We start from the raw sequence: 27,034 nt of genomic DNA, 5'->3' as shown, positions 1-27,034 counted from the left end.
CATTTCTCTGTCCATGGCCCACATTCGTGGCTGTATTTCTCTTTCTGAACTGTCAGTCACTGAGTCTCAGACTTGGAAAACAAATGCAGCTCTTTTTCCTTCCCACTCATGACCAAGGATGAGAATTACTTGAGATAAGTTAGGTTCTGACTTCCATGTGAAGACAAACATTCAAGGGCATTATGAAGATAAGCCAAGCAGAAAAATTGCTCAGGGATCATTGGCTTCTCATTATCATTACTGCACGGGGACAGACAAGCTATGCATGACTTCTTGCTCTTGTCTGCAAAGTAGCTCTCCCTCGTATTGAGGAGCTCTTACTTTCCATACATGCCTGAAATGAAATCCTTCAGAAGGGCTGATGACTGAGTCTGCCAACCTTAATTGAATCATTGATTAACTAAATGTTTTTTACTTTTATTACATGTATTTGTTGTTATTATTTTGACATAGTTCAAAGATTCAGCAACATAACAGTGCCCTTACTAGAGGAGAAACAGATCTTCTCAGTTCAAACCACAGCTTTGTTCACTATTATTCTCTCTTTTTTTTTTTTTTTTTTTCTGACAGAGTATATGCTTTGCTCTCTTTGAGCAACAAATGGGAAGCAGAACCCATGTTCTAGTTAGTGGGCAAGTAAGTCTTGCACTGCTCAGAATGTTTTCGTGATATATTGAGGGAATATAGAGGTTTGCACTAATCAGTCCCTTGCCCGTCTAGAGAGAGCTTCCCTCTTAGAGCCCCATTTCCTAGTCACACAAGTTTCATTATCCTGACCTGATAGAACATCAGTGTAACAGGTGCCAAATATTGGAACTCAAGCCCAAGAGGAAAGGCCTTCATCCTCTCAAACCATCTCTGTTGCCAACACTTGCCTCCCCTTGCCAGGGCGAGGGGATCTGTGATGGGTGACCTGCCTCTGGGACAATGCACACTGACAGAAGGCAGGGCAAGCAGCCTGATGTGGCACGAAGCAAATATTTTGGTGAACTAGGAGCAGTGGGTATTTCCTACACAGTTTTTCACTTCTCTCTAGCCTCATTCTCAGTGACACAAGCTGGAGCCTTCCCAGAGGAAGGCTTCAGGTTATTTCACAGCTCAACATCCCCTCCAGCACAGAATGGACACCTAGCCCTTGCTAAGACTTTATAGTCCTGCAACATCTCAGCCAAAAGAACTACCCTAGATTTTTAGTCCTAGTCAAAATGTATAATAGGAACTGCACGCTCATCTGTTCTTACACTTCAGTTCTTCAATTTCTTTTCAAGAAAAACTTTGCTTTTTGTTGAGCTTTGCTCCTGAAAGAATGTAAGCACCTCCAAGCAAGAGCCATGTGTGGCTCATAGCCCCATGTTCTGCCCATAGCCCTGCTTACTGCTTAGTTCCAGAGCATGACCCCATTACAGCAAAACTCCCAGGCACTGAAACAGGTGAAGGGTCAAATGACCGCCACACTGAATTGCCCTCATATCCCTGCAAGTTCTCAACAGAGTCTAAGGGTAAATAAAGAGGGGTCAGAAGAACAAGGGGCTCATGTCCCATCCTCCTGCTGCCTATGGAGTTATGCAACAGAAGTGGGATGTAGGTCCCAAAACTTACCCTGCTTTGTATCATCCCATCTTCTTTAGACAGTTTTGAGTTCAATCACATGCTGCAATTCCATTAAAGCTCAGTGCTGAGCAAAGATTGGAGATCGGGGTAGGACTCAATGCAGGAGGCTGGCATTCCAGATGCAGGAAGAAAGATAACAGAGCCATGCTGTTCATGGCAGTATCACTTTTCTTTAGTGTTTCTGCAGCTGTAACCCATCTCTTTAATATGGGCRGAAAAATAAGCTGAGGGCATGATCTCAAAGGTCAGCAGCCAGGCTGTGCCCGGCCCTCTTCCAGATGTTCCTATTCTGACCAGAGACTGTCTTTCCCAGGTTAGTTATACCCACCTCCAAAAAGGGATTGAAAATACAATGCCCAGTGCTCTGACTCTCTGCTTTTAGATTGATAGTGGAGTTATTTAATATGTACCATTCTGCCCCATCCTGCCCTTTTGCCAGGAGATCCCAGCTTTCCAGTCCATCTGAATGGAGATAAGGTTCATTCCTCAAGCCAGTGTCAGGCCTCTCTCCCACAACCGTTCTCTTTATTTTAACACCTGAGCCATAGGCAGTGGAGACACAGAGCTGCTTGCTCATGTATCAATCCCTTCTGCAAAGTTGACTGCTTCCAGCAAAGAGACCAGAAAGCAGCTGGGAGAAATAACCTCTTCCTTTACCCCAGCATGAATCACCAGAGCCTGTGAGTCAGACCCCCTCCGCTCCCAAAGCTCAGCAAGTTACTGCATGTTTGCTGATCCATGGTAACTGGCCACATGCGTGCTCTCAACTAAGTGGCAATGGCAGCAGCAGTTCATTAGTTTAGCTACTGGAAATGCTACTGGTGAAAGCATGCATGTGGATAGGTCCTAGAGCACAGCTGACATGTGGTACCTCCTGTGTCTGAGTGTTTATAGAAAATAAAACTGCTACTGTAGGATATCCACAGTGGGTTATCCCTCTTGTAAACAAAAATTTGGCTAATCTTTCTGAGCTCCTTTTGAACTAGTGTCTTTCCTACATGCAGAAGGCTCTCAGAACAAGTCAAGAGCACATGCACCCTGCAATGTAGATAGAGCTCACATAGAAGCTTAATCATAGTAATGTAGCTTATGTTGAGCACCTTCGAGAGCAAGGGCTTCCACCACAAAGCCTGCACCTAGTTTCCAAAAGACTTATACATCTTCACAGAACTCTGTGTTAATGTGCCAGCACTCTATAGCATCCCAGATTGGTAGTCCTGACTTTTGTACATCTACTTGTACTGCAATTAAACCACTGGCTTGTGCCTAAGTATACTCTTCTTCTTTAAGACACTTGATGTTTCAGTCATAATACGCTTCTGCAATAACCTCGCTATCAAATCCTGACAAATCTGAGAACTGAGGCCAGGCTGGATCCTATTAAACATGAGATGCTCTCTGCAGAGGTTTTTCATTGCTTTCTGAGTGTTTTTCCAGCATAACATTTGCCATAGGAAGTTCAAAAGAATGGCACAATTCCTGCATCACCTGCCTTATTAGCATTGATGAATAACAAAAACTCTAAACACACGCAATGTTTTCCTCACTGACAGATAAAAATAAGAGAGAATGACTGGAATTGCTGGGGAATTTAACCAACCAAATGCTTTGCATTTCTTTGGTCTTTTCTCCCCAAGCGACCTCACGGAAATACTGATGAAACAGACAGTGTTTCTAGTCTTGTAGCTCTTCCATTTAGAAATTTATTCCTTACTTGCAATACTGTCAAAGCTTCCTCCAGTTCTTTTTCTTCTCTTCCTGCTCATCTCCCCAGTGGGGCTGATGCACCAGCCTCTTACTCCCTCATGTTTGTATCCCCTTTTCTGTTCTGACATTTTTCATTGGTACTGGTCAATTTGGCCCAGTTATCCAGAGGCTGCCCCAGAACATTCAGAGCAAGAGATGGCAGCTTCTTTCCCACCCATGGGCTTGCTTCAGTATCAAGTCTTTGGCTGCCCCAAGCCATCCAATATCTGATAAAGTACCAGCTTCTCTTATGGAGAGAAAGTTTTCCTCCAGACCTCAACTTAGCTAGGAGTGCTGGAGAATTACACCTTTATTGCTGGTTTATTGCTACATTCTCAAACTCACGTAGTCCCTGCAGGGTGTGCCTTACAAATGCATTGGGTGGGACATTGTCTGTCTACCCTTAAATGTAAGTTACAAACACCTGCAAAAGGAGTGACCCTGATGGTGCTTCTCCATAGGTGAACATCATCTCCCTCTGGAGGCCTCCAAAGGCTATTCTATTGAGTAGATCAGGAGCTAAGGTGCATTCATGTTAGGACAGATGCATCGTTAGAGACATAAAAATGTGAGTTTAAGTTAAACAAGATCATCCTCAGAACAAGCTAGCACTTCCTGTAATATCAGCCATCCTTTTGTACATGTTCATAGAAGCCCCCCACATACAAAGACCTCAAAAAAGAGAGGTTAAAAAACAGTGGAAGAATCCTCTCCTACTCAATATTTGACAGACCTTGGGGGAAGTCTATCACACATACACCTCAAAGGGCACGCTTTTGCTCTTTCCTGAAACTACTGTTTCATATCTCTGTCTCYCTAAGAGGTTTTCCGCTGCTCTGTTTCACTGGCAATGCATAGCTCCATCACATGGGACAACATCACCACATCAGTCCTCAGAGCTGGGGACATCACTTCTGTAACTCAGTGAGCTGTTTTCCATGAGCAAGCTGTCCTGGGCTCTCTGCAGAGATTATTATCAAGGGTGTAAATAGTGTTAATTTCCTATGAAGACAACTACGAGCATAAAGTTTAGATCAAGATGATCAGAATACCATAGATAACAACTCTTGGTTCTCAGCAACCAGAAACCAGAGCTGTAGCATGAAGAAGGAAGGGCTCCCATCCTGTTATGATCCTGAGTCCCTCCTACATTGACAACTTTAAAAGTATATTCCAGTTGGGCTCTCCAAAGAGTCTGTTTAAAACTTTTGTAGATTCTTCTGCCTCCTGGTTCCAGAGGGGTCAACACACTCCATTTTCATGGAAATACTAAAACTTGGAAAAAAATGGAGAGCACGCATTCCCCTTCAAGTGCACTGCCAGTTGCCTGGTTAGTGCCTAGCCTGAATTCTTACATCAGCCCCATCACACTGGAGAAGCAGACTGATGCCCAGCCACAGCCTGAAATAATGGAGTCCATGGGATACTCACCTATTTGGAGTGAAGGTGAAGGTCTACATATCAGGACTGGATGTCTGCTCAGAAGTTCATTCAGGAAGGAATTTGTCTTTTCTAAAAGTCCCTTTGATATTATGTGGCAAAGGTGACCAGTGATAAGAAAAGATGTTCACAGTTTCCACTGAACCAAATCAACCAACTCCCAAAGGGGGATTTTATTCAGGAACACTACCTACAACAAAATGTCTTTTCCTGATGAAACCACCAGGCAATAAGCAACCTCCATGAAGCTGAAGAGTAATACAAGGCAAAGGAGTGACCTAGATCTCAGGAATCTAGATAGCAATAAATTCATTAAGAGGAGGATACTGTGTGAGCCAAAGCCAGAAGCCTAATTTTCTCTGGTTGCGGTACAGACAGAATCAATGCAACCAACTGTGACCAACCCTGACTCCCTTCTGGAGCCATTAGTAGAGAGAAAGGGGTTTTGTGCTGTAGCTGAAGTACCCAGTTGTAAGATTTATACATGGAAAAACATTCCTGCAGTGTGCTTCAGAAGAGGACTAGATCAGTGGCATGTGTAACTATACAGGTAGAAAGTCTTTACATGTTCTCTCTGGAGCAGTAAGTCACCCCAGGGTTTTTGATGCAGCACTGGAAAACAGAACTGGTGTCTGACTACTCAGCCTGTAGCCAGCGCTTTCCTCTGCATGCAGAACCATTGCCTTGACCAGGCTCAAGTGGGTCAAGGCAGGTAGTTCTTCCCTTGGCAGCTCCAGTGCTCCTCACTGCCCAGTTGTGTCCATCCCAACAGATCTTCCCTCTCAATCCCACCAACCTCAGAGCAGGCCTTCTGTTCTGTTCCCAATAGCCCAGCTGACCATGACATATGGACTGCTCTGTCTCATCTGAGCACTTAAGAGGCAGGATCTTCCTTAGAATGGCTATGAAATGCCGTCCATGTCCCTGAACACCCCAGAACCTCTTGGGCATATCCTGTGCCTCTGGAAGTGGCTGCTTTTACTGCCTGGTGATTCTGAGCTCTCTATCCTGAGAGCTATCCTGAAAATCTCCTCTTAGAGCTCACAGCAACAACTAAGTTCTTATGTCATAAGCACGAGACCTAGCATGAGGACAGACTGCCACGGCATTAGCACCCATTCTTGTGGTTCCACTGCAGACCCTATGAAGGAACCCATGAAKCAGGTGCAGCAAGGCAACAGATGAAACTGTGTCTTTGGACTCAGAATAAAGTGATGAAAAAGGGTAGGAGTAAATTCTGCTGACAGTGAAACCAGTGTGAAGACAAAGAAATTCTGCCCAGATCAAGAAAATTCCCTCGCTTCACAGCAGCAGGATCAAAATCAAAATTCAATCTAGACGAGTTTTGATATAAACTGTCTGATGGATTCCTCCAGCACAAGGGTTCAGCTTATAGCTTCTATTAACACTGATAAAAAACAAAGCAAGGACAGAGTAGCTGCTCTGTCCAAATGCATTGCCAGATAAACCACAGATAAAAGACAGCTGGGGATTATGCCTCCCCGATATCATGACAGAGTAAGAAATACCACTGTGCTGTATTACCACCAGACCTTCTGCATCTTTCCAAGACATTTCTCATGTTTCCATAGCTCATACTCTCTATTTACTCAGGAATCAAACTTTATCACTTAAAGACAATCTAAACATTTTCCCCCAATATCATCTTAAATGTTGCCTTGCTCATTTATCAAAGAACAGTCAGATCTCCTCTAAGTAACAGCCCACTATTATTTCCCACTCATGTTATTATCCCACCAAGTAACAGCCCATTCTGTTTCCTAGTAAGCATCAAAGCAGAGAGTGGAAAATGTGCATTTAACTGCAACTGAATGTGGTTACATCAAACAGTGATGCGCTAACTTAAATCTGATCACTAAAAGAGTTGATCAGTCCCAAGGAAAAGTTCCTGTGATCCGGCACATTAATGGCTGTTGATATTCACCTCAATAAGAAGCAAGAAAGAACCAAACAGCAAAACATGAAACATCAAAACCCCTCAGAGAATTAGCACCAACCCCCTCAATTACCATGTTAGCATTGTGACAGGAACTGACAACTGCTCTTTTAAGAGAGTACATTGCCCTGAATTCTTGGGGCTTTGGTTAGAAAAAAAGAAATCAATTAGAAAGGAGACCTCTAACAGCCAGAAATATGAATGAGATGCACATTCTGCACACTTGCCTGGCAAACACTCCCTACCATTTGTACTACTTCATGCAACCCACAATACTTTCCTGCTAGCTTTTTGGCTTCTCTCTTCTTCCTTAAGTAAAATTTGTTAAAAATGGGAAGTACCTTTTCCTTGGTCAGGTTCTTTTTCCCCTTTTTTCCCTTCTTTGTTCTTTTTGCTCTTTCCTTTCCCTTTTTTCTTGTTCTCGGACATTCTGCACAAGTGTTTACAGTCTCAGCAAAAGACAGTCCACACCAGATCTATGTGCCCCACGAATGCTACTCCAAATGTTACTTGCCAGCTGCAACTTCCGACTGTTCTTATATTGTTTCTGACACAGACAACACCCACCACTGGGTGGAGAAGCAAAAGTTTAACTGTTTGCTTACTGTTCCCAGTTAACTGAAAAGATGCACTAGGATACAGTTGGAGGGCCGATGGACATGCAACAGGATGACAGCAGCAATCCTGAAAGTGTCTTGGACATTAAGTCTACAGGCTCATAGTTTTCCATTGCTGATTCTGTCTCTGGCTGCAGATAAATTCTGAATGGCTTCTGGAGCATCACAGAAATAAGAGTTTTGGAGAACTCAGTTTAGATCTCAATGATAGGTGAGAGCCAGTGGAGTCTAATGAGAGAGGTAGAGGCTTGGAAGTCATTCTTGTTCTGCTGCTGACCTGGTAGAATTGGCCTTTTTCCTTGTATTATTGCTCCCACCATAAATCAGAGCAGGTTCACCTGGCCTTGTGTCCAGCTCTTTGCTGTCCCAGGAGATCTTTTCAAAAGCTAGAAATAACTGGAGAGCCCCTTACCTGGGCTTCTTGCATCTTTCCTCCCTCTCTGGAAGCTGTAAGTGATCAGTTAAACCCATGTCTCATAAACTTAGGGATTACCAAGGCCCTCTTCTGCAAGTCCAATGTGTGATGAGCAACTTAGCCCAATTCTCTTCTACAGAGCAGGCCATTCTGACATTGCCTCATCTTCCCAAAGTCCTTCAGGATCCTCATCTAGAAAGCCCCACATAGTGCCAAATCATTCTCAGATATAGCTAATGGATTCAAAGGCCTGAAAGGGCCATAAGCCACAAGGCACAGGGCAGAATATTCAATCCAGGTATCTCTGAATTAAATCTAATTCCCCCAGTCTCAGTAAAGCATGTCTTCTAGATAAGCATTCCCTTTTGATATAAAGACATGAAGAAATGAACAAACCATCGATCCCCTTGGAATCTTCTCCCAGTAGCTAATAACCTCATTGTTAAAAATGTCTGCCTGCTCTGAAGTGAAATATCTGGCTTCAGTGTCCAGCCATTGTTTCTTGCCTGTTTTCTCCTCTAGATTAAAAAGCCCTTCAGCAATTGGTATTTTCTCCCACAGAAGTACTTACATACTGTAATCAAGTTATCCCTCAGTATTCTTTTTGATAAGCTAAACAGATTAAGCTTTTTTCCATTGCTTGCTGTAAGCATTTTCTCCAGCTCAGAGATCATACCTATAGCTATCCCATTTGCAACATCCTACTTAAGCTAACACAAGAACTAGACACTATTCCATTGTTTCTTGTGTACACATGGAAATGCAAGGCAGAAATCCTACCGCCAGCCCTTCTAAGACTTTTAACTTTGAAGAGTCACACTCATGCACAAGGCTTCACAAGAAAAATCTGTTTTGTTGTTTTTCTTTTGTGACTCCCAACAAGTCCCTGCTCTGCAGGACACAGTCCCCTCCTCCTTAATTAGGATTAATTTCTTGTTCCTTCAGCATCTCTGTGGTGAAACTTCATTTTGTTTGAAAAGAGACACTTTACCAAACCACTCAGATATCTCTCTCTCACTTCTTTATTTCCACCATTGCTTAAAGTTCCATTGGTCTCTGTATCAACTTTCTAATATTAACAGTAGTAATTTCATGTTCATTTCCAGATTACTGATGACAATCTCTATAGAATCTCACTAGAAATTCTTCACAGAGCAGTAACTGCCTGTCAGCAATTACACTTTGATGTCCATTAGTTGATTATTTCTTCACCTATGTGTGATGTCCATTATAATATTTACAATGCTTATTTTCCAATTCTATTGGAGGACATTATCACACTGAACACCTTGTATTCCATTTTATGAAAGCGTGAGAGCTATATGCCAGAGGACACCTGAACAAACTTGCTTTGAATGCTTGGATAAAAGCTACCAAGCCTGCTAATTTGGAGTTTGAGCCTAATACACATTTTGTAACATCCTCCATGGTTACTTGATCACAGGACAAGAACACATCTTACTGCTTCTTTTCCCAATGCAGGGTAATAGCGAATACTGACAATTTAGGATATTCTCGGTCATTATAAATGGCAATCTCCATATGGTTATTTTACTGTTGGTTCATAACCATGGTCCTTGTTGCTAATGTATTAAGTCTATTAATTTCTGTAGCTGTCCCTGACAGATTTCCCTCCAGCTATTGTTAGCTTGTCTTCTCCATAACTCCAGACGCACATGGATTGCTGCCTATTTTTCTCCTTTCAAAATTTGTTAGTTATTATCAGTTCCAACTGTTCCTTTCATTGGCTATCAAGCTAGGATGGGTATTAGCTAAATGTTGTCCTCTTTCTTGACTCTGAAATCTCAACTTTCTTGGCCTCTGCTCAAAGAGCTCCCAGTTCTCACGCACATTTTCTTGTGGATTTAAAATATATTTATGGTTATAACTCTCCTCTGCTAACCCAGATGAATGAAAACCCATGATGGTCACTGGCCCCATGTCAACCACAAATTCTAACCCAGTGGTTAATTCAGCCATCCAAAGCAGTAAGCCATCACTTACCAAAYATAAGGGAGTTCCTTTGCCTGGGTGTGATAACTCAGTGTTAGAGCTAGAGAGTTGAGAGAGACTTTAATGTTTTACTGCTAGCTATAGCTCTCTTGTCAGCATGTTTCTCCAGAATGCATGTCTCTCATAAAAAACACATTTCCTAGACACACACACAAATACTTAATTTTTTTTATTTTCAACTTGAAATATCATTTAMCACAGATTTCTTTGTATGAACTAAGAGGTTGTGGTTTTTTGCTTTTCCCTCCACTCAATTCTGAAGACAAGCAATAGCTCTCCTATACCTCCAGAAAATCAGTACCTCCATTCCTGTTAAAGGGACACAGTCTGTGCTTTTTTCAGCATAGCCTTTCCAAAGTGCTTGTGTTTGGAGTAAGCTTGTTAAAGCTAGCAAGTGCAGCAAAGTTTTCTTACTTTTTTTCCCTCTCCTCTTTCAAATTAATAAATAATCACAGATTTTCTATCACTGAAGACTACTCAGAAGGTGAAGTCATGCACAACAATGCACAGCACAGCCTCAGCATGAGAAAATGAAAATGACTGAGTCTAAGAAGTAAAAGTGGTAGTCTGGCTTGGCCTCACTGTCCTAAACAGCCTGGAAGGTGTGATGAGAACTAAAAGCACCAGCACCTCCCAAAACTGACATTTTTGCACCCTCAATATGGTCATAGTCTCACCTGTAACAGATAAAGAATTTTATACAGATTAATGCAGATGCACACCTTGACAGATGTACATCTTGACAGTGATGATCCTCTGCCAGTCTTGTTATCTTATCCAACCAGCTGGCCTCTGGCCAGTGGAAGAGGGATCCCTGGGAAGAGGGATCCACTCTGCTAGATCCAACTTCAGCATTACAGATGTATAGAGTACTTTCTCTGTAGTTCCCTGTACGTGAATACGTGGGGCTAAATCTAGTAAACAATTTCAGTCTTCATATAGCAGTGCTGATATAATAAAACCTATCAATGGGAAGGGCATTCCAGTCTTGATGTCCCAGGTACCATGGCTGTACTCTTACAAGTTACTCGATACTTATTTTTAAAACAGCAAATATTTATTTAAACGACTTCACAGAAAGTTAAAACCTGCACACTATTAGAATGTATTTTTGTAGTCTTCACAATTCATGTAACAACTTTCAGCTTAACAAACAGGAGGTATGTAATTATATAAGAGACTGAGCTATAGCTAAAATGCAGCCAACTCTTGTATGAATTCCAGCATACTGGTTTTATAATGCACTGCCACCCTGCAAGCAGCAGGGTGAATTTAGCAGGCAGAATTTCGTTACCCTCATTAGAATTTGCCGACGTGCCAACCTAACAATTCTGGGCTCCTTAATAACCCCTAGGAGGTCAGAACCAAGATCACTTGAAAGATGGCCTTAAATCACACAGACTTATCCTTTCCTTCCTGCAGATTGAGCCACCAAGACTGCTAAGAGCAACCCTTTTGTGAACACTGCACAAATTCACTAATCAATTTGGTGATGGGTTCAGTTAAGTCATCATATCTGTGCATAGGAGCCATYCCCGCCATCTTAAAGTGCAAATTACTCCTTATTGAGCCAGCCTTCCCAGTCCTCGGAGTCACTCCAAAATTCTTCCAGTTACTTTTCACCCCAAAGATCTGCCACTTTCTTCAAAACCTCCTTTGTGTTTCCACTAAGACTGCTGCTACCACTGCAGTCAACAGTAATTTCTACATGAAGCCAATAAACAGAGCCTCCTCCATTCACCTTCCATTCCTAAGCCTTTCAAATCTGTCTGGTCCCAAAATGCCAGGAGGTCTGTGAGAAGAAAATAAATTCCATGCATGCTTATGATCTCTTTTTTTTCTCTAGATGCAACTCTGCTAAAATGCTGAAGGTCCCAGTATGTTATAGCCTCCTACAAAAAGATCTGAAAGTTGCTTTTAGGAGTGTTTACATTTAAGTGATAGCAAGAAGTCTCTTTCCCCTCCCCGGCCTTTTGCCTGCTCACAGGATTATTCCTATACTGGAGGAATGGAAGTAGCTGAAGAAGTCTTGTATGGGTAGATCCTGCAGCGAGAGGAAGTGTAAGATCTCAGTTGCTTACCTGAAAGGATATAAGAGTGATCCTCCACTAAACACTGTATCTTGTCCACGCACAGCTTAGTAAAGTCTATAGTAGATTCTGCTTACATGCTGTCATTCTAGCTTGTGCATTCTTGGCCCACCAATACCCCTCCTTGTCATGACACCCATATGTTCATTAGCTCCTTAGACTTATATTCAAAGAGCTGCTGCCCAAACCCGGCAGATACTCTGCTAAGGGAAAGCACATCCAAAGCTACAGTAATGTGGGCAAGAACAAAGAATGCTCATTTGGTGTGTTAGCACTCATCTTCCCAATTCACTCATTCAAAAGAGGACTTGGAAAAAAGAAATGTTGGGCAGGACAGACTGAGACCACCTAGAGCATGAACAGTCAGGGCTACAGGAGGGGGCCCTTTTAGCATCTAGAGACCCAATCTTGGGCAAAAGCTGTCAGACTGGAAAAGGCTGCATGCAGAACATCTCAGAAGTGCTCACAGGGCTTCAGAAAGCAAGGGAATTTCCAGGCTCAGATTGCCATCGTTCCCACTTACTTCTGGTTCTGTGCCAGCATCGGAAACTGCAGGTGCAAGTTCTATCTGTGCCATACTCACCTGTAAGTTCACATAAACAGGAATTTAGCCTGATGTAAACAAACACAATGAGATAAAAATCTCACCATTTCCTTGGGGAAAGGCTCCGCAAGGACGTTAAAACATCTGAGATCTGCTTTAAGAACCTTATTAGAAAAGGCAATTAGAGATTATATCTCTACCCAAATAAATGCATCCTTCCTCAAGAACCTCTTCTGGCACCTTACAAGCCCATGAAAAGTAGATATAGCATCACTGACTGCACTACTGTGGGTGGAGAACATGACAGATGGACAAGTACATTACTCAGAGCAGGATACTGTTTTGTGTTATATTTATCTGGTTAAAGTGTGCCTGAAGGAACAGAGTAATTGGATCTGCCACATTTGATTCAATGGAGGAGCGAAAAGCAAACCATAAATTAGAGAGTCCATTTTCAGAGGGCAATATTGTTTACATCACCTTCCCATGTCTGTGCAATGCTAAGGAATGTTCTCCCCTGTGCTGGGTCTCCTAGCGCTGACACTATGGCCATTGGGCCTATGCGTTGCATGCAGAGKACAGCCAGAGGACAACAACTGAGCAGGGCCACAGCTGCCAACTCGCCTCCTCCTTCTCCAGGGAGAGAGCTGAGCAGCTGAAGCATATGTTGTTGTTTCTGCTCATGGGAGAAAAGAAGGGAAGAGCTCAGACAGGCGCAAAGAAAACAGCGCAAGAATAATTAAATATTCTGCCCGGACAGGGACCTGAGAAACCTGGTGACAGCACAGAAAATAGGCTGCAGAGAGAATCTCTCTAGGATGAGTGAAGGACAGTGTGGAGAGGGTGTTCCTGGTGATTCCCAGCAAAAAACTCAGCATGAAAAGACTTGCATTGACTGTACTTCTCTAATCCAGGTTGGGAAGAGCCTGGGGAATGGCTTGTAAATTCGCAATAGGGAATAAATGGGCACAAATCCACACTATTATTTTTCTCCTCCCCATCAGGCCACCTCTTGTGCAAGTGCGAGGGTTGTACCACAAARCACAGCAGAAGCCTTCTCTACTTTTTGATTTACTCCCTTGTCTCTCAGCTACTCACAGATACTTGGCTCCTCCAGGCCACAAATGTCACCTGGATGCTTCTATCACCAGACACAACTCCCAGTCTCCTGGGTTCATCTGAATCCTTTACCAGCCAGGTCACTACCTTTTTGAGTCACCTTCAATTCATCTCCACCTTGTTCACCAAAATGCACAGTTCAGGCTATGGCTGGCCAAGGAGATATTATCTACTGCTTCCTCTGCCAGTAGATGACAGGGAGCAGAGATCTCAGCATCACTTCGTATTACAATCTGCTATCTAACTTGTTATCTGCTAGCACACCCAAGTCTCTTAGAATTACTGTTTTTCAAACAATTTGTCCTCATTATGTAATTCTACCTATCATTATTCTTGCCTAGAGGTAATAACTGTGTTTCTCATAGATTTAAACCTGAGATTATCTTTTAATGATCATTGTCAAAACTCTTTGTCTCATCTCTTATTCTCTGTTTTTTTGTAATATCCCTTTCAAGAACCCAAAGCAGGGGTTTTCCATGTCATTCTCTACACACTACTGCCAACATATTATGTAGTGAGCAGAGTGACCAGTCACCTGGGCAGCATCTCTCTTCCCGCCCTGACCAAAAAAGCATTCAGCAAGGCTGGTCTTCCCTCCATCATTCCTTTTCATGTATTACAAGCTATCCCAGCTAATTGGCACTCCAATCTTCAACAAGGTCTGCGTTGCACCGCAACACACTGCGAAGGGTTATCCACTGCTTTCCCCAGTCCACTAACTGTGYAATTATGCAGAAATGGCCTGTCTGGTACAATCTACTTCTCATACTCCCCTGTGGTGCTTGTTGCTTACAATGCTCATTATTCCTCTGAGTATTTGCAGACCTTCACCCTCCATCATATTTCCACAAATTGCAGTTCTTTTAGCAAGGGAACAATTCCTGAAGTTCTTGCAAACATTGTATTCATTTTCTCAACAGCTCCCTCTTTTTTGGTCAGGATCAGATCTAGCACTGTCTCCAGACTAGCTCAGACTCCTTGCTGTCTTGCTCAGCAAAGCAGCCTGCACTCTTGGGTCTCTCCCATGCAATTTGATTATTTACCAGATTCATGATGTCAAGTTGCATAGGGCTTCAGTACGCAGAGGAAAGGGAGATGTTCTGTCCCATGCTAACTACCCACAGGATCCATGCACCTCACCCTCTGCTTTGGGTATGTATTGCTGGCTCTTTGCAACTCAGTCCATCCCACAAGGAGGAGACAAGCAGGCTTTTTGCTCCATACAGGATTTCTGCTTGGTGCCAGACTGATCGGTCTGTGCAATCAATTAAAGACCAGTTAAGGCCCATTCTTAAAACTCATCTCCCTGCCACAAGCATGCACTACGTCTGAGCTTGGAGCACCCACACACACACACTCCAAAGAAAAGGAGTCTACAAACATTAAGATGCTAACATCCTGCTTTTTTCTAAGCTGGCAAGGCAGGGCAGGTTGCAGTATGTTCAGCCCAGCCAAGCACCAGATCTCCCCTGCCTAGTTCTTCTTACCCACTCAGAACTAGAGCAAGGCTAATGGCCAGAAACCTGGCTGGAGATCCTGATATGCTTCAGGGTGGCACAGCAAGGACAAGTAGCAGATGTGATCCACTATTCTTTGGAGAGAGGGCACAGGAACTAGGCTGGGGAGTCTCTGCATTAAGTCACTCTCACGAGGCTATGCTGTGCTGTGAGTGCAGGATGGCTGCAGGAGGTCAGGCCAGGCTGGTGTAAGTCAACACTGGGGCTGGAAGGAGCTGGGGCAGAGAGACTGGCCCATTGCCCAAGACTCAACATGTCAGGAGGCCTCCAGGCACTGAGAAGTGGGATTTTAGGGAATATCCTCTCCCTGCAAGCAAGAGGAATCAGGGGAACATGGGGACAGCCACCAACTGACTCTAGGCTGTGTCCCACCTCTCCTTAAAATTTAAAAGCCTTACCTTGCACTAACTCTACAACAGGCAGGAGTAGTGRTGGGAACTCCAGATCCAACAGCTATTCCTATTTTCTTGATAAAAGCCAGAAACAATACTGTCAAGAGCCTGTGTGTGTCAGTGTACTTTCAAGTAAGACCTCCTCCACAAAGTGAGACCTCAAGTGAGAGACAATGTGGGATCATCAAAGGCCCGGGAATGAAGGATAATCGGAGTCTGAACTAACACAGTAGTGCTTAGCACCAAATACTGAATCTCTCTGGACAGACACATCAAAAGAATTATCTTTCCAGCAACAAATGTTTCCAGATGGACCTATTTCCCTCTCACTGCAGCAAATGTAAATGTAAATCCTCAATATCACTGGGAGTTGAGGGAGCATTTAGGATGGGTAAGATGATACTTAGGCTTGTGGTAAGGGCAGTATGAGCTCTGGTCTTTAGCTTTGGTCCGTTTGCTTACTTCCAAACCTGTCCTTGACTATTGTCACCCCTAGTTATCCTCCCTGCCCTTTTCCAGCATCAGATCCCCAGTCACTCTTCAACTTGCTGGTACTTCTCCCATGCTTTTTCCTTCTYAGCTGCAAGTAGCCAGCTTGGTGCTGTGACACCCACTTCCTGAATATTCACTGAGGCTGAAAGCATAGAGTAGCTCATGTGACTGAGATATTCATATGGTTAGGAACTGATATATCCTTCCAGGAGAGCTGGACAGGAATGGTCAGTGGTAGGGCTAACTCGCATGAGTCAGGAGTACATCCAAACTGTGCACCCTGCCTCTCAGAAGAAGTCACAGTGCAGAAGTTGCCTCAGCCCCTGGGATACTGAAGCCCTACAACAGTTCATAGGAAAGCCACAGACAACCAGAGGGAGCCAAGTGACCCCCAGACATACAGAGATGAAATATTATTGCATGCATCCTATGGTATCAGCCCTGTAACTGCTCTGCTTCTTCATTTCATGCCCCTCTCACATCCCACCCCACATACCACCTTTCATTCTGCACCCAACCACTCATTCCACTCTCCCTTCCTTGGAGGACCTTGGGAACAGCCCTGCAGGAACAGTGGTTATACTTCGCATACTACACCTCACAAGCGGGTTGCTCCTTGTGCATCACACCTCACAAGCATATTAGCAGTGGACAGCACAATAGTGATGGGCATGCAGTGAACCATCTCAAACTAGGCTAAGCAGTCAATTGGCATATAACATATATTTGATCTCTTCCTCCCCACCAGCCAACCTGGACTACTCACTCACCTGCAAAGCTATGCAACAGCCCATGCAACTCAGAGGTCATGGCAATAGTCCCAACTTGATCATCTGCCCCCATCAGCAGCTACATGGGGAAGGAGTTGAGAAGGAACCCTTCTGAAAGAATAAATTGGAGTCACAGCAATGACAGATGCCCTGGGCAGTCTGGCTACTAGTGATTGAGAAAACATGCTGGGATTACTTCAAAACATTTTGAATTTCCAGTACAGCTTACAGCTTTTATCTTATTTACCTTGTGCCACAGATACGGTGCAATAACAAAAGAACTGTTTCAAACGTTGATCATGGTAATAGACTAAGTGTGTGAGTAAGCTTCACACAGGGATGATAGCTCTGGCATAGTATTCCTCAAGAGAATTTAAATGTTCCTATAAAATTTAATTCTAATCATCTTTCCCCTGAATATTTCTGAAAGGAGGTCTCCCATGAGAGGCCTAGTGCTCTCTGCTTTCATTAAATCTAGAGACTTCATCAAACAGTTTCTCCTTTCACTTTTCTGGCTTCCTCACTGTAAGCTAAGAGTAGATAAGATTTCACAAAAGGAGAACAGGAGAAGACACTGAAAAGGACACTTTGAATACTTCAATTGGCTTAGCTGCAGATCTCAGCAGAGAGTTAATGGAAGAGAATGAACATGTTAGTCAGACAAGGCTCCTCCATCCTCTTTTAATGACAGAACAACTGCTTTTGTAACTACCCCCTGCAGATATCAAAGCTGAGAGAAATCCTTCTCATAGCAAATCAGAAAAAGAAAAGAGTTTCTCTGAAATGCCATGTCAATTAGCAGAATGAACTTCTCCAAATCAATCTGAAAACTTCCATACTTTAGGGTTCTTGGGCTAGAAGAACAGATACACCTGGATGAATACATTGCAAATAAATTCACTGAAGATCTAGATATTTCTTCCTGTTTGTAAAATGTTTCTTAGCTGATCTTAGCAGCTAACGATTACAAATACATTTATAAACATCTGCTGAATAGTTTACAGGAAGAAATGTCAAGCTCTGACGCAGATCATGTGTTACTCTCTGTATTATGTCCACACAGCAATCAAATATACAGTGGTTGCAATCACGCAAATAACCCTGTTGACTTTTATCTGACTGGTATAGGTAACTGTATCAGTGAACAGACATCTCAGTGAAAGCCACAAACCTAAGTACACAGAATTTATCTGACTTTTCACTCTGAGCAAAGACTCACACTGACGCCCCTGCAGCTAACATTTTATACACACATAAGTCTTGCATTATATAATGCAGCACTTTGGTTTCTCTCCTGTTCAGGGTGCCAACGTGCCAGGCAAAGCAAAGAGTCAAGTCCCAGCCCTTCCCCTAGCCACCAAGAAAAAAGTCCTTAATGATGACCTACAACCCGACAAATGCAATACTCAAGAAATTGGAGGAGGTAACAAAGAGCCTAGCTGGCCTTGTTTGGCCTTTGCCTGATAAACTGACTTAGATCAAATCTTTGACAGTACGAAGAAGAATGAGCTAGTTGACAAGCTCATCTGATCTCCAGTGGCCTTGCACAGCCCTAAGGGAAGTCGAATTATGGACACCCTTGGCAATACACCCTCCTGAGATCAGCCAACCTTGCAGAGCAGGGAGCCCTAGTGAGAGGCCAAGCTCTCAACTGAAAGCCTACAATGCACCGCACTGTGATCTTAGTCCTCAAGTAGTGCACAAGCAGTGCGTAAGGACTAACAAGGATCTTAAACTGATGCACTGGAGATTGAGAGGGTATGTGACTCAGATTTTGGGATTCCACTTAAAACAATGTTTGCACCATCCCTTCCTATAGTATTAAGTGCTACTTGTCCTAATGACAGATTCCTTCCTCTGCCTTACAGACTTCCGATAAATCAGTTCAGTGTACACAGAAATCAATATCTTTCTCTATAAAAAAACTCAACCAGACACAGTAGAATTCCTGGCAAAATAAAACAATTTTTAATCCTGCACATTCCCTATCTCTCCTAAGTGTGGGAAAATTCCTTTTCTTTCCATTTCTCCTAATCAGGGTCTCTGCTATAGGCTCTTGTCTGTAATTTTTCAGTCTAGAATAATGAAATGGTTTTTATGCTTTTGGTGCCATAACGAAATAATAATGACCTTCAGGGCCATTTGACCCTGAATAATTTGATTCATAAGCAATGGAAATGCTTGTTCCATCTGCCTCTGCTTAGAGCACAGTAAAGATGTTCTGCTTCTCTTCTCAACTAAGGCATGAAACTTAGTGACCCCAGTGTTCTGTCCTGCCCTTTGAGTTCCCCAAAGGTAAGCTGGTAATTTTAAAGGCAAATTCAGTGCACATGACTCATTTAGTAAAAAGCAGAAACCAATTCTAGGTGCTCATACCCAGGCACCTGATATCCTGCCACCACTGTTGTGTTTTAACACTCAACCAGTGATGGTCCTACTTGAGGCTGTTCTGAAAGACTGAATTTTGAAGGCTTGCATTTAAAAGCCTTTCTGGCCTATCACCCTTCTCCAGTTCCTAGAAGAAGAAGCCCCTAGGAAAAAGCAGGAGAGCATGGATAGCTTCTTCCATTATTTGTTTGCATGCCCTGTGCTCCACTAGGCACTCCCAGGCTCTCTCATCCATCCAGAAACATCAGCCACTTGCCAGCCCTTAGTGTGCTGCATATGAATCCCTTTCTACAGAATAAGGTAGAACAGTGAAACTGACAGAGTGATTTTCTTGACCTCCTAGCTGACTTCCTTGGCTGCCTGGAAAGGCAGAGCACAGTAATAAGTTAAATTCATGCTGAAAAGCCACATTTTTCAATGGCTCACCTCTGCTGAAGAGCTGGTAATGACTTCCACCCATGCCATGTCTCCAAAGGTTAGACATAAATCAGTAAGATTCAGGCTACATTATTCTTCCAACTGCTTTCTGAGAAATTATCCATATTTGATTTCTGAACAGTTGCAGATAGCTCAGAAAGCAAGACTTCAGAGCTGAACAGCTAAGCTGAGAAAAGGAGTCTACTATCCTACTGAAAAAAAAGGTTATTTTATTCTGCCAACAGCACTTTCTTGCCCATACATCAAGTTGTCATGATTCACACTCACCAGCAGCTGTCTGACTCTGCTTAGGCAGTGGCATGAGTTAAGCAGAAGAAACATGGAGCCAAGCATCTAAATGAACAGAGATGTTCTTTGCAGAGACGGGAGAATAATGTAGGACTGGCAGCCTTTAAGCTACAGAGCTTGCACGGCTGTGAGGTCCCAGTTGTACTCCTTGGACACTCCCAGAAGGACCTAGTAAACTCATGTCCTGGAGGAGGTCTGGCAGAAACCATGATCCTTGGAACTTACCAGTACAGGGTGGCCCAGCTTCACCCAGGCAACCAGTGCCATTTGGATGGACCCTGACTGTGGTACCAACTGACTGTAGCCTGGCTATGTCTGTTTGATACCTCCTGCTCAAGGATATCTCCATGGAACGCGCAGACCCTCAACATTCCTAGCACTGGCTCTGCACACAAAGCTACCAACAGGCYCACTAGGCACGTCTGTGTGTGCCTGTGTGTTCCTTCCCACTCCAAGTGGTAAAGCAAGAGAAGAAACTTTGGCACTGGCCCAGAGACATCTGAGCTTAGTAGCAGCATTTGACGACAGATGTGTGTATTGCAACATCGCTACTGAAGTGTCTTTTCCTTTCAAAAGAGGAATCATTTTCCTTCACGTAATAGTCCAGCCAAATATAATCCTATTAACAGGGTTATTAAACTAAACAATACTTGGCATGCCATAACCCAAGGAAACAATCTACCAATGCCAGCAACTTGTAAACAGCCTGGCAGCTAAGGCAAAATGGGCACTTCCTATGTCGAAGTGCCTTCCTAGCCAGCACCCTCCCACCCTGCTGCTTTTCCCAGCTCTGCAGGATGCTCAATCCTTAAACATGAGGCAAGGCCATCAAGTAAGAAGTCAGTGTCTTCTTCGCAATTCTCTTCCCTGAGATAAGTGGGATAGTCCCCATCCTGCTCTCCCACCCTCTAAACCAACTTTACTGCTAGCCCAATAAGCATTCACCCAAGTCTACACCAAGACAAAACCGGAATCTCTGTGGGCATCTCTGCAATGTCACTAATCCCTTGGGTTTAGCTCTTTTTCTCTCAGACAGACTAGAATTCCCAATCTAGCCATTCCTGATCTTGAAGGCCTAGGCCCACATCTCTTTTTGATAGAGCTGCCAATAAAAGCTCCTCCAAAATCACTTTCATAATCTGGTCTCTCTGTTGATGGAGTCTGAATTGTTGCTTCACTCCCCAAAGGATGTAGGTGGTCATCCCTTCCCTCATTTGCAGCTGCAATGGGGAAGGCTTGAAATGGCTGCCTTGGGAGGTGGGAAATGCTAAGAGACTCAGGCGCTCTATGTGCAACCCCCAAGTACTACCTTCATCTCTGTGATCCTGAAAAAATGCTCTTTATCTTTTCCCTGGTGCTTTGTCAAGCAGAAGAGCAAGCAAAAGAGTTTGGGCTGGTGAGCTATATTTGGCTGTACCCACATATGCATGTTATACAGGGAATGATGTGCTTGCCTACAGATCCCACCTATGGGACATTAACCTGCAACTAGCAAAGGAGGAACCCACAAGAATTAAATACTAATGGTAATGACTGAAAAATGTCTTCTCTCTGCTCCTCTGAGCTGCCCGCACAATAGAACCTCAACGGTGCTATGTCCTGTATAAACTGCTTGTCTCTGGCCTCCAAACAATGCTGGGCTGCCCAAGCTGATCCAGGGAGACTGAACACACCTGCCTACAAAAGCAGCGCTGGTCTCCAGCCCCTGCAGTGAGCCGAAGGCAAGGCTGGAGCAATTACCTTTCCTTGCCATTCTACTCACACTTCACCTTCTCCCCTGTCTCCACAGACATGCCCAGAATGCCTCTGCACTGAATGTAGAACAACTCATCTCTCCTTTTCAGCACAGTTCACTCCTCTGTCTCTCCCATAAGCAGCTGTTCTTTCCATCCAGTTCTGGGCTCCCCAGTACAAGAGAGATATGGAGCTACTGGAGAGAGTCCAGCGTAGGACTCTCTCCCCTACAAAGGGGATGATCAGAGGGCTGGAGCACCTGCCCTATGAGGAACGGCTGCAAGAGCTGGTCCTGTTCAGCCTGGGGAAGAGAAGACTGAGGGGGGATCTTATCAATGTGTATAAGTACCTGAAGGGAGGGTGTCAAAGGGATGGGGACAAACTCTTTTCAGTGGTGCCATGCGAAAGGACAAGAGATAATGGGCAAAAACTGAACCACAGGAAGTTCCGCCTGAACGTGAGGAGGAATTTCTTCACTGTGACAGTGACAGAGCACTGGACCAGGTTGCCCAAAGAGGTTGTRGAGTCTCCTTCTCTGGAGATGTTCAAAGCCCGCCTGGCTGCAACCCTGTCTAACATGCTGTAGGTGACCCTGCTTGAGCAGGGTGGTTGGACTAGATGATCTCCAGAGCTCCCTTCCAACCTTACCAATTCTATGATTCTATGATTCTATGTGCCGAGCTCAATTGCAGGCAATTCACTGGTACAGACCATTTACCAGATGTGTTAAAGTTATTTTGTCATCTCAAGCACTTCTGCCAGTCCCATCAAGGGAATCAAAGGCAGTCATCCAAATGGTATCTTGAGCCACATTGTGTGTTAGGACCGAGGTTTCCAAAGAGACCAGGCAGTCATCGGCTGCTCTAGCCCCACCACCTTCCGGAAATCAACTTCTTTAAGCTGGGGAAAGATTCCCCAGAATMACTAATCATTTTTCAAATCCTTTGTTATTGTAAGTATACAGCCTTTAAAAACATTTGCATAATAAGCAATGCAATCTAGATTTGTTGTCAGTGAAATGCATGGATCTCTGCAGGATCTCAGCCCAAAAATCTGGACTACGGAAAATGACATATGGAACAACATGGTTAAAATTGCTCATTGCCACTTGACTCTTGCAAAGTCCAACTACTTTGTATTTTCTCCTAGTCAGTCAGGCTTTCCTTGTTCCTTTGCTTTAAGGGAGAGGTTTTGATTATTGCAGTTTAATATCTCTCTCATCTGCTTTTATGGGGAAAACATATTGGAAACTTCCTCTCACAAAACTCCTCAAAGAGAAGCAATGACAAATGGATCTCAAAGGATTTCTTGATCAATTGCTTTCTCAGAGCTCTCATTGGGCCAGAGTCTTAGATAAGGATTAGCAATCCAGCACTGAAACACTTGAAGGGATTCAATAGGATGAAGGCCTACAAACCTGCCCCTATCAGAAAGTACAATCAAATTACAGGAATTCATTCAGGTAAACAAACAATCCCAAAACATGCCCAGATATGCACAGGGTGATTCAGTCCAATGACAAATAGACCAGATATGACTCCAGCCACTTAAACTGACCACAGCACTTTTAACCCCCCTCTCTCGAATTCCCGGAATAACAGACATTCTGTGTTGTTCAAACGAACAATATTTATTTTATTCTTACGTAAAATTGTGCAGGCTCTACAGATATAAACATAAGTAAATATTACCTTCTTTCCCCAGCACTACAACGCACGGAAGTATCACAGAGAGGGAATGAAGACTGCAGCTCCTGCATTCAGCTCCCAGTTCTGTTGCGCCTTCCCAAACGACCTTGCGGCAGCCAACCATCTTGAGTTTTGGCCTTTACCAAACCAACCACATAAAGCCAATTTCAGTTTAACATATATCAACACATCCCAGTTTTCAGAGGTGTTGAACTCCAATGGTTGTAACAAGTATTTTCAGCATTTTACAGCCAGGCCACTTCTACTTAGATAGCTTTAAACTTTAAAACATTGACAACAAACATTCTGTGTTTATTCATCTAGAAAGACCACAAGACAATTTCCCTAACCCAAAGTGTTTGCTAAGACACTTGGTGACAGCATTCTGAGTGCACAGGACAGAAAAGAATCATGGACTTTTACAAAATGAAGAGCAACAAATGAATCTAATGGATTCAAGAGGCTGACTTATTTCTCTTTTGGCAAAAGCATCCAAAACTTACATTCTTGTCTTTTCACAGATGGTAGTAAAATAGTTTGTCCTCTGGAACCATTATTGACAGCATCACTGAATCATCTCCATTTATCCCCATGAGGAGGAATGGGTAATTCTGGAAGACCAGTGCAAGACAAACTCCAGTGAGGTTCATTCAGTCCTCTCCAAACACTTTAGGAAAGTTGAGTTCCAAAGCCAAATAATCACCTCTGGCCAAGGTTATTAAAAAGCCCTACCTAGTTTTCTGCCAGAAAACTTCATACAACCTGGCTTGACCTTTGTGTCAGCACTTTGGGAAATGTTGAGATTCATTGGAGATGAGGATCCAACAGCCATCCTCCCGCTAACTCATAACCCCAGGATCAGGGAAAAACCACAAGAAAAATGGATACTTGAAAGTCATACCACAATTCTTTGCTTCAGCAGAAATTTTAGGATGCAAAAGGGATAAGATCAAAGAATCAGTCATCTCAGGGAAGGTCATGAGAAAAAGACCAATAGGATCAATAAAGAGCACATGTAATTGCTCTCCAGTGCAGATCACCACTAAAAGATAGGGATCCCTTCTAAAGCACCTACCTGGAGGTTATGCTTTTGTACACTTGTTCTCTGTGCATGAGGTTGTTTGGGCAGAGGGTTGGAAATGCATGAGAAGTCCTTAGATATATTAAATAAGCCTCTATTAAAAGAGAATAGCAAGTCCAAGAAGGGAAGAGCCATTCTGCCAGCCTTTCACTGCTCAGTGTGAAGCTAAAGGCTGCAGAGTCCACAGAGCACACAGCACTAGCAGACAAAGTACAGAAGAAATCCTTTAACTGATCAATTTTGTCTGGCCCTGGGAATGTGCCCTGCTCTCTCAGGCCCTGCTCCAGTACTGCAGGGTCTTCAGATCTCTGAAAACAGTGGAGAATCAGTGGAGTGGGAATCAAACACTCTGTTTTGCCAAAAGCTTTCAGCATTTTGTCTCTTCTGAAGCACTTTGCTCCCAAGGTAATTTCATTACTCAAAAAATGAGACCCCCTAATGAATTTCAGGTGCAACCAACCATGACAAAGATTCCCTTCATTAGCCCTTGCATTACCGTAATGGGTAACCTAATTGTCAGGGATAATTTTAACAATACATTCTGGAAGACACAATAGCATTAGAGAGAGAAAACTGCGAACAAATTGTGGAAAGTTTGATGTTGTCTTTTCTGTTGCATTTCTTTGTAACAAAAGGCAGTAACAGCAGTCAGTGCAAAATGAAATACTGCCACATGGGGTCAGATTTTGAGGGTTATATCCACTGACAGCAAGACATTTAAAAACACCATCCTACCTGTCCTTGGTCTCAGTTCACAGAGTGCTTCAATAGCTGCTTGGATCCCAAAGCAACATACATGCCTAACCATTGCAGAGGAAAAGTATCTCACTTGGATCTCCACGTTACTACAGCACAAGATGAATTACAAACCTGGATTTAAGAAGGCGATTTAAACATGGCATTGATCACTGATATTGGAGATACATATGCTGGAAAGAGCTTTGATGCAGAGCAATAACTTCTGGAGAGAGCTGTATCATTATTGGGATATTGGTTTATCATGAGAACACCTCAAACCTCTGAAGGAGCTCTGGTTTCAGGTGGGACTGTGTGGACCAAAGGTGTTTACAGTGTAAATAGTCAAGATAAGCAAAAGTAGGACTGGCCTTGTGCTTTGAAGCAGGGGAATGGAAGCAGAGTTTGCCTAGTACCAGGTCCTCAATTGTATTTCAGCCCTTCACGTCTTCCAGTTTGTCTGTCCAAGTACTTTTTGGACCTGGTAAAACTCAAGCATTCGCATCCTACTTGGGATTGCATGACTGGTTATGGTAGAGGGTGTGCAAGGGCACAGTCAAAGAAGAGGTGATCACTTGACCAGCAGAAACCATGTTGAACACAAAGGGACTGAAACACATTTCCAGTTCTCAGTAGCTCAGTCCTCAGAGTCAATCTGGAACTTCTTGTAAATCAAATCAAGCTCAACTCAAGAAAGTGCTGCCAGCATATCTAACCAAGCACCTTCTTGTGGGAAGCCTACAAAGAAACACCAAAGAGAAGTCTGGCCACAACAGACAAATCTCTAGCACATAGAAGAGCTGCTCTGAGAGCGGCCATAGTAAAGCTGACCATACAAGCTCTAACTAGGAATAACAGCACACAACATCCATGCCAGCAGCCCCAATAAATTTTCAGCCCCAGCTCTGCACTGTCCAAAGCATGCTATTCACATGACCGTGGCATAGACATAACCTTTCTCTAGATGGAGCAGTTCATGGTCCATCCATTAAAATATGCGGCTGATCAGGTGATACCGACCTAGCTGGTCTTGCAGACTTGTTTCTCTAGAACCTGAAAGGACTGAGATGTTCATATGAAACACTCTTTGTGAAGTGAGTTGGAGGTACACCCATCAGGTATGTTTGGGGCGTTCCATAAATTGCTTCTCTGGACCTGTATCATTTGTGGCCTTATTTTCCAATGCACACTGGAGAGGTGCAGGGGCAGRGTTACTGACACAGAGGAAGGAGGGGCTGAACATAGTTTAGAAATGAGATCCCTTCCAGAAATATCGTTCCTGTATTCTGTGGGTTATTTCAGATGATTGATAGTAAAATCACAGCTTGATCAGCCAAATCAGGTCACAGCTTTTCTGTGTAAGTGCTGATTGATTGCTAGATACCAGACCAAGAGGCCCAAGTGACTTGTAGGGACAGGAGGATGGCAACAACATTCCCTCTCCCATCCGCAGGTGATAAGGACTTGCCTCCTTTCTCCTTATTTAGGCTGTCCCTAGAGCTCGGGCTTAGGTTGCTGGTCATTCCCTCTTCTTAAGAGGCTTCCTGATCTCTCCTCCAACAAGATGACACTCACCCCATGCAAAGGGCAATGCCAGGCCCAATCCACCCTCCTTCTGCATTATCCTCTATCTTAGTATGTCTTCCTTCCTTCTCTTCCACCTTTCACCCAAGTTTGCTCCATTCTCACACTGTCTGCACCCCTCTTGGGCTCTCTTCTTCCCCTGTTCTCGTGCCAGTCAAGCTGTGCTTACACGCCAATCTGATGATTTATTCAGCTCCAGAAACTATAGTTAACAAACAGCCTTCTTCAGTGGGATTTAATTTTAAAATAAATAGTTCACAGGACCTTGGTTTACGGCCACATTCTATCTAGATGCTAATCACCTGCATGCTGGGGACAGGACAGTGCCAGATTGCACTCTAGGTAGAGCCTGGAGTACCTTCCCAAGGACTGATC

At 43.6% G+C, this 27,034-nt stretch overlaps 1 protein-coding gene across 1 annotated transcript in view; it reads right to left on the bottom strand.

Annotated features, from left to right (window-relative positions):
* Positions 1-7,194, bottom strand: part of NRG2 (neuregulin 2) — a 94,594-nt gene extending 87,400 nt beyond the window's left edge. The window contains exon 1 of the mRNA XM_085307750.1: positions 7,096-7,194. Within this exon, the coding sequence (XP_085163876.1) occupies positions 7,096-7,183 (88 nt within the window). The 5' untranslated portion in view covers positions 7,184-7,194. The remainder of the gene's footprint in view (positions 1-7,095) is intronic.
* Positions 7,195-27,034: the final 19,840 nt, after the last annotated feature.

This window comes from Rhea americana, unplaced genomic scaffold (assembly GCF_003343005.1).
Source record: "Rhea americana isolate MKP2758 unplaced genomic scaffold, rheAme1 scaffold_262, whole genome shotgun sequence".
In the NCBI taxonomy this organism is placed as follows: domain Eukaryota; kingdom Metazoa; phylum Chordata; class Aves; order Rheiformes; family Rheidae; genus Rhea; species Rhea americana.
The sequence above is the reverse complement of the archived record's forward strand: the minus strand, read 5'-3'. Positions and strand labels throughout refer to the sequence as shown.